The 8,470-nt window shown below is 45.5% G+C and overlaps 1 protein-coding gene across 1 annotated transcript; it reads left to right on the top strand.

Annotated features, from left to right (window-relative positions):
- The first annotated feature begins 6,538 nt into the window (after positions 1 to 6,538).
- LOC120071952 (ribulose bisphosphate carboxylase large chain-like) lies at positions 6,539 to 7,084 on the top strand. Its single transcript, XM_039024386.1, has one exon. It carries the CDS (start codon positions 6,539 to 6,541, stop codon positions 7,082 to 7,084), a length of 546 nt encoding a protein of 181 aa, XP_038880314.1.
- Positions 7,085 to 8,470: the final 1,386 nt, after the last annotated feature.

Raw genomic sequence — 8,470 nt, 5'->3', positions numbered from 1 at the left:
CCCAGGGCACAATTTTTGTGCGCAAAATGTCTGCGGGCAAAAATCTGAAAATAGACTCAGGGGTTCAGAACAATGAAAAAAAGCCGTGCGCATAGAAGATTTTGGGAACGGAGCTCGTTTGGTACCCAAATGGCTATCGGGCCCTGTGAGGGTGCCTCGGGGCCCAATTTTTGTGCGCGAATTTTTCAGCGTGTTAAAATTTGAAAATGAATTCAGGGGTTCAAAACGATGAGAAAAAGTTGTGAGCGCAGACGATTTTGAGATTGGAGCTCGTTTAGTTCCCCAAATGGCTATTAGGACCAGTAGGGGTGCCCCGGGGCCCAATTTTTGGGTGCGAACTTTTCAACGGGCGAAAATCTGAAAACGGACTCACGGGTTCAGAACGATGACAAAAAGTCGTGTGCACAGATGGTTTTGGGAACGGTGCTCGTTTGGTGTCCCAAACGGCTATCGGGCCCGACGGGGGTGTCCGGGGGCCCAATTTTTTTGCGCGAACTTTTCGGTGGGCGAAAATCTTAAAACGGACCCAAGGGTTCAGAACAATGAGAAAAGGCCGTTCGCAGTGATGGTTATGGAAACGGAGCTCGTTTGGTGCCACAAACGCTATCGGGCCCGACGGGGGTGCCCCATGGCCAAATTTTTGTGCACGAACCTTCCGATGGGCGAAAATCTGAAAACAGACCCAGGGGTTCAGAAAGATGAGAAAAAGCACATGCTCCACCACTTGTATCTCTTGTATCGAATTAAACCACATGCTCCACCGCTTGTGTAGGCCCCCGTCAATTCCTTTGAGTTTTGGTCTTGCGACCGTACTCCCCAGGCAGAGTGTTTCATGCGTTAGTTGGGCCCCTGATCCGCACCAAGGGCGAACACTCATCCTCACGTATGTATAAGACCGAATCCATTCGATTTCTAAAAAGGATTACTAATCCTTAACTTTTCGAGGAATCCTTCATCAGTGGTTGTGAATGACTGGTTTTTCTTAATCTTTTCGACCTTAGTTCCGTAGGAGCAAGTCAGAAAGATTGAGAAATAGAACCATCTGATTTGATTCGTTCTCAATAGCCATGTGATGATCATCTTAGGATGATCCTTTTATCGGCGGATGCTCCTATTATACTCATAGTCTCTCCTCGGAAAGTCAGGCGAAGGAAAACCTTTTGACTGAAGAAGTATGGCATTAGTTGGTGTGAATGACTCCGGCCCTTTGGTTAGCGAATCCTACTTCCATTCTTTTTTAGGGAAAGAACTGACCCCAACCAACCAAGGGGGCTAGTTGCTCTTTTATCCGCTACTATCTCTGACCGACTGCATTAGCACTTGTTGAATTGGTCTTCGGCAATAACTTCGAAGTCATTCAAATAGAAGTAATAAACTGATTCAACTTATCCGGGGAAACTCAGCCCTTTAACATTCGCTTTCTCTCTTTTTGGCTTAGCCTACCAGGGAAATGTTCTTCTTGATAGCACAAGTGAAAACATCCCTACTGGGCTCGCTTCACCGATCTCTATATAGATCACCTCGTCATCCCATTAGACTTATTTAGTAAAGAGAATAGCTTTTTTCTATCTATTGGCAAGCCTGAAAGCATTAAGTTCCGAATTAGTAGATGCTGCCAAAAGGAGTGGCGATGCCATATGTAAAAAGGAAGAGACTCATAGAATGGAAGAGGCAAATAGAGCTTTTGCACATTTTCGTTAATCCATGAATAGGGTCTATATAGACACATAGGCCAAGAAGGAAGACCTGGATGATCCGCTCAAACTCGTTTCAGTATTTGGCCTGACTTGAAAGGCCTGAGTGAGTATCCAAAGTAAGTAGAAGTAGATGCCACCTCTTTTATTGAGGATTTTGCCCCTCCATTTGTGGAAACTGGGGATGAGTCCAATCCTAGGGCATTAACCTTTCCGGGAAGCCGGTCCCTTTTCCGTCGTTGTTGCTTGCAGCTTGCAGGCTCGAAAATCTCTCTTTCGCCTCTTCTCCATGTCTCCATTCTGATTGATTCGCTTCTTCTTTCGCGCAAGCGCTTGGTTTGCCCCTTGTTGTCTTGCATTTTGTGATCCGAAGCTTCAGTCTGCCTTTTTCGTCTCGCCGCGATCCGACGTGGATTTCCGATTGAAATGTTAGCTCCAGGTTTTGGGCGGCCCATCTGGTGGGGGCAGCTATCACTATTAGAAGCCCCTGAGGCTGTTTGGCTGCGTAATCCCCGTCCACATATCTCACACTCCCAAAGCATCTTTTTTCTTTCATATTTCATTTTCCTTTCCTGTATTTTTATTTCGAGATATAGGTCAGCTTCGTGCATCTCGATGTTTGCCGGGGGTGCTCCTAAGGTATGCCCTTCCGGTGGGTTGTTCTCTTCTCTGTCTTTTCCATCCAGTGCCCACACTGCGTCAGAAAATCTTCGTCTTCGATCTCTCTTCACAACGAAATATAGAAGTCTAACAGTTTCTCTCGGCATCTGTCTTTTAAGTCATTGATTTCATATCGAGAAGTGGTCCGCGTTCACTATTAAGCCTACGCCCATTCCTTCTAAGCTTGATTCTGCCCTTAGACTCGTTATGCTGTTCGACTGAACTCGTTGGCTCCACGATCTATCGGTTGGAATCCGGTTCGATAACCTTCTCTCATAGATTCCCTTCACCAGCCAGCAATCCGCTCTTATCCCTTTCAAACAAAGGGCGAGTTCCTTTCTTGTCTTGCCCAAAAACTTTCTGGATTCTCATTGGAGAAAGACTCTCCCGCGGCAAGGTTTTACACATAGGGCCAGCAGCTTTCTTTATCTTGCTTGCCGTTAGTTCGTCTAGCTCCTTTCGGTTGGGGCCCGCCCCGGGGGTTAGACCGCTTGGGTTAGATTTTGGAGTCTGGAAGGCATCCTTGTATTCTTTCAAAAGGTCAGCCATTCTTCTTCCATTAGACTTGTAAATCCTTTGCTCTTTTTCCATCTCTCTTCCAGTTCTCCCCCTAGACTAGATTTGACAGGGGCGGAGAATACCACTCTCTCAATAACAAGAAGAAAGTTGCAATTCCATTTCCAATGGTTTGAGCTTGGAAGTAACCTACTATCTATCGATAGGCGAGAACAGACAGCTATTTATTGTAAGCTTCACCTATCTATTCTATTATGGCCGGCTTGGAGACAGAAGAGGAAGACCATCATCCCTATCCGGGTACGATCATAGCTTTATTCATTCGTTGAACCTTGGGGATAACAGCATTGAGGTCAATCACCACACCACCTCTATCATACATACGACATTCCATTCCGCGAGAGTGCATGGTCAACACACACCTAAAGCGCCTACGTTCCGCTTGCAGCCAATACAACCACAACCTAACTTGCACGAGATTCTACAACCGAAACTACTGATAGTCGAGAGTGAAGTTACGGAAACAGCCGTCTGATGGAAAACGGTAGCATGTTTGCTAGTCTTTTCGGACTAGGAGTAGGTACTGAAAGTCTAATCGTATTCGGTGAACGTTGTTCTTTTTGAAAACTTGCTACTAGTTAGTTGCTTGTAGCTCATAAGGTGCGCTCTTTCATTCATTCACTCCCCGCTACCGAATACAGCTGAGACTAATGGGTCAAAGTAAGGGCGGTAGTCAATTCCTAGAAAGAGAAGCAGATCGTACAACTTCCACATTCAAGCAAAAGGAATGAGATTAACATCCCTACTTCTTTGGTTCCAAGTCTCTCCTCGGAAAGTCAGGCGAAGGAAAACCTTTGGACTGAAGAAGTATGGCATTAGTTGGTGTGAATGACTCCGACCCTTTGGTTAGCGAATCCTACTTCCATTCTTTTTGAGGGAAAGAACCGACCCCAACCAACCAAGGGGGCTAGCTGCTCTTTTATCCGCTGCTGTCTCTGACCGACTGCATTAGCACTTGTTGAATTGGTCTTCGGCAATAACTTCGGAGTCATTCAAATAGAAGTAATAAACTGATTCAACTTATTTGGGGCAACTCAGCCCTTTAACATTCTCTTTCTCTTTTTCTGGCTTAGCCTACCAGGGAAATGTTCTTCTTGATAGCACAGGTGAGAACACCCCTAATGGGCTCGCTTCACCGATCTCTATATAGATCGCCTCGTCATCCCATTAGACTTATGCTATCGCCAGACATTCTTCTTTGTTTTATGCCATGGTCAGTATAATACCTATTTTTTATAGTCCATCATCTACATAATAGGTGCAGGCACAGAAAGAAGCAAATATGGAAAACCAGAATCAATATATCCCAGTTCTCAATAGCCAATAGGATTTTCTTTTTAAGTGACATTGCCCGAAGCTCCTTTCACACTAGGCACACTAAGTATACTATACTTACGATGGCACCAAAGCTTAGCCTTTCCCGTCCTACTCAGGGGTCTATCGCTCTGTTTATTAAATGCCAGCTATTAACCTAGCCCCACCAACTGAAGAAACGATGCGCGTACCAAGAATTTCCGTTCTTCCTCTTTCTATCGATGAGAAGCCACATTTGAGTATGAGTCCAGGTATCTGCAGACCCAGGTTCCCACCACTTCTATTTAAAGGTAAAACAAAGCCTTTTGTGCTGGATCATCTGGTTCATCTGGTAAATCATATCGTAGTTATTCAGCCATCGGCACGGAGTCCTATGCTGGTGTCGCTGGTCACTCGTGTACGAACAAAACGGAGAAGGAAGAGCATTATGGTCAACACTAAGTTATAGCAGAAGTGTCAAATAGCCAACTGTCCCCCGTAGATGAAGATCCGCTTCCTAAGATGGCCCCGCCCGTTTCATGTTAACTAAACTCATGACGACCTCGATGAAACTATGAAATCCGCGAAGCTCGCTTGGCTACCTTAAGGAGCCCTTATTCCCGCCTTTCTTCGGACCTCGTTCTAAAGAAACAAAGATAGAGCGGTGACCCCCCGCCTAAGGCATGCAAATGGGAAAGCTTTACAGCCATAGATCAGGGTGCAATTGTTATCAACCATGTTGGCTCTCGTTCCATGAATCAAGGTAGGCAGTAGAAGATCGGGCCCTGGATGTCCTCGCGGTTCCCTGTCAATGTTCTACACTCTACTGGGCTCGCGACATCTAGGGATGATGAAAAAAATGAAATCCAACCCGTGAAGAGCGTAATCGCCTGAAGTGGAGGGCTACCTTTAGGAAGGAAAACAGAAGTGGAAGTTCTTGTGGGTGGGGCCATGAAAATGAAACGTGGTATATAATGCAGGGAAAGGCCATACAAACGAAGCGTCTAACCGCTAGTCTGCGCTAGCTGGCAATGAAGAGCTGAGTAGGACCCCCTACTTCTGGTTCATCTCGGTACTGTTGAATAATCATTTCTTTCAGTCAGAAAGCGCTAGCAGTCTTACTTAGCTTAGGAAAGATGCCATTTCTTTTGTTTAGCCAAGAATTAAAATTACTCAAGCTAAATCCGCGGGTAGTCTATCCTTAGCAAGGCTAGAAGGGATAAGTCTTTTCTGTTAGCAAAAATCCTGTGAGAAAACCATTTCAAGCTCTTTTTCTTGTATTCCTAATAGTCTTAAGTCAAAGTGAAACCCGACCAGCCAGTTACTCTTTTCAGCCAGTATGTTCTATTTCACTCGTCGGTAAGAGTTCAGCCCGATCAATGGCACTAGCAATCTCGAGAGCCCTCTGTTCCTTTAGCTTAGCGAGAGATGCAAGAAGGGGTTGTGACAGTGCCACTAGATAGCTACGCTAGGGCTTGAACAGACAAAGCACATTCGACGATTTGATGCCAAAGGGCGCGCAGCGGCAAGGCAATCTGTCTTCATTCAAAGTTGATCCTGCAGCATCTGTAGTATGCTACAAAGAAGCATGAAAAACTTCCCAATGGAAAAACTTCCCGAAGGTAAGCCATAAAAAGCGACGGGCTAAGCGGGTATTCACTCCTCCCTATGCCGAACCGCCAACTTTCTATGCCTGACTTTCCGTTGACACCTACTAATTACCGCTCCGTGGGAACATCTTAATCTCCAATCAACGAATAAGAAATAGGAAGCATCTGGCCGATTAGCAGCTGGGCGAACGGGCGAGTGGCCTTGAGCTAGTCTTTTATTCTCCCGAAGGAACTCCATTTTTGCAACTTGGACAACTGCTCTTTCTCTGACCCTTTCTTCTGTTTACGGAATTACTGATTGTATAATAGCGGCAGGGATGAGAGAGAAGATGGCACAAAAGATCAAACTAGGGCTGCACAACCTTTTTGATCAGTAAAGGGGCACTAAATCAGCATGGAAGAAGACACTTGATGAATTTAGCATAAATATCTTTCAAAATAGAATATTTGTGTCAAAAGGTAGCAACTACTATCAGGTTCAAGCCTTAAAATGCTCTCTCTTTCTAAGAACTAAAGTAAAGGCATGCTTGATCCCAATGCAATGGCCGTTTCCTCATCCTCATAAAGGTACTTCTTTCTTTTCTATTCATTTCATTGCGTGGCTACAATCCTTTCATTCTGTTGGGGAAGCGATTCAGGATGAAGAACTTAGCGCATGACCAATTCCATTTCAACCACTTCCACTGCGGAATACGACTTCGGCAAATGAGAAAACTAGCACCAAAGACCTACAACGCAACTAAAAATACATCACACCTCGCCCACAAAGATCACCACTCTGGACTGGACAGACCACCACGGGATAGACCTCCTGAGGATGGGGACAGATACAGATCCAAGCTGGAGAGCATTATAATGAATAACGTAATGCATGACTACTTAACAGGTGGATTCACTGCAAATACTAGCTTGGCTCATTATTGCCGAGATAATGGTCTACTTCTTCACATTCACTGTGCAATGCATGCCGTTATTGATAGACAGAAGAATCATGATATGCACTTCCGTGTACTAGCTAAAGCGTTACGTATGTCTGGTGGAGACCATATTCACGCTGGTACCGTAGTAGGTAAACTTGAAGGGGAAAGAGAAATCACTTTAGGCTTTGTTGATTTACTACGTGATGATTTTATTGAAAAAGACCGAAACCGCGGTATTTATTTCACTCAAGATTGGGTCCCTTTACCAGGTGTTCTACCAGTGGCTTCCGGTGGTATTCACGTTTGGCATATGCCTACTCTAACCCCCTAAAAAACGACGTGTGTAAAAATAAACATTGAAGAGAAATTTCAAGAGAAATAAATAATTCAATGATTTGATCAAAAAAATATTACTATGGTTCGAGAGAAAATAAGAGTATCGACTCGGACACTAAAGTGGAAGTGTGTTGAATCAAGAGCAGACAGTACGTGTCTTTATTATGGACGCTTTATTCTGTCTCCACTTATGAAGGGGCAAGCAGATACTATAGGAATTGCGATGCGAAAAGCTTTGCTTGGAGAAATAGAGGGAACATGTATCACACGTGCAAAATCTGAAAAAATCTCACATGAATACTCTACGGGGTTCAAAACGATAAGAAAAAGCCGTGCGCGCAGACGGTTTTGGAAACGGAGCTCGTTTGTTGCCCCACACGACTGTCGGGCTCGGCGGGGTGCTCCGGGGCACAATTTTTATGCGCGAACTTTCCGGCAGGCGAAAATCTGAAAAACGGATCCAGGGGTTCAGAACGAGAAAAAATCGTGCGCGGAGACGATTTTTAGAACGGAGCTCGTTTGGTGAGCCAAACGGCTATCGGGATCGGCGAGAGTGCCAAAGGGCCCAATTTTTGTGCGCGAAGTTTCCGGCGGGCGAAAATCTGAAAACGTACCAAAAGGTTCAGAACGATGAGAAAAAGACGTACGCATTGACGTTTGGGAACAGAAGCTCGTTTGGTACCCCAACGGATATCAAGCCGGCGGGGTGCCCGAAGCTAAATTTTTGTGCACGAACTTCCGGCGGGCGAAATCGTAAAACGACCAAGGTTCAGAACGATGAGAAAAATTCGTGTGCGCAGACAGTTTTGGGAACGTAGCTCTTTTGGTGGCCAAAACGGAATCGAGCACGACGGGTGTTCCCGGGTCCCAATTTTTGTGTTGAGAACTTTCCGGCGGGCGAAAATTTGAAAATGGACCAGGGTTTCAGAACGATGAGAAAAGTCGTCTGCGCAAACGGTTTTGAGAACGGAGCTCATTTTTGCCCAAACAGCTATCGGCCGGTGGGGGTGCTCGGGCCCAATTTTTGTCCGCAAATTTTCCAATGGGCGAAAATCTGAAAAAGGACCAAGGGGTTCAGAACGATAAGAAAAAAACGTGCGAACAGACGGTTTTGGGAACGGAGCTCGTTTGGTGCCCCAAACGACTGAGGTCTGGCGGGCTACCCAAGACCCAATTTTTGTGCGTGAACTTTCGGCGAATGAAAATCTGAAAACAGACCCAGGGGTCAGAACGATGAGAAAAAGCCGTGCGCATAGACAGTTTTAGGAACGGAGCTCGTTGTTGTCCCAAACGACTGTCAGGCCCGGCGGGGTGCCCGGGGCCAATTTTTGTTGCGAACTTTCCTGTGGGCGAAAATTGAAACGGATCTAGGGTTTGAAGA

The sequence above is a fragment of the Benincasa hispida genome, chromosome 2 (assembly GCF_009727055.1).
Source record: "Benincasa hispida cultivar B227 chromosome 2, ASM972705v1, whole genome shotgun sequence".
NCBI lineage: Eukaryota > Viridiplantae > Streptophyta > Magnoliopsida > Cucurbitales > Cucurbitaceae > Benincasa > Benincasa hispida.
This window is presented reverse-complemented; position numbering and strand designations above follow the sequence as displayed.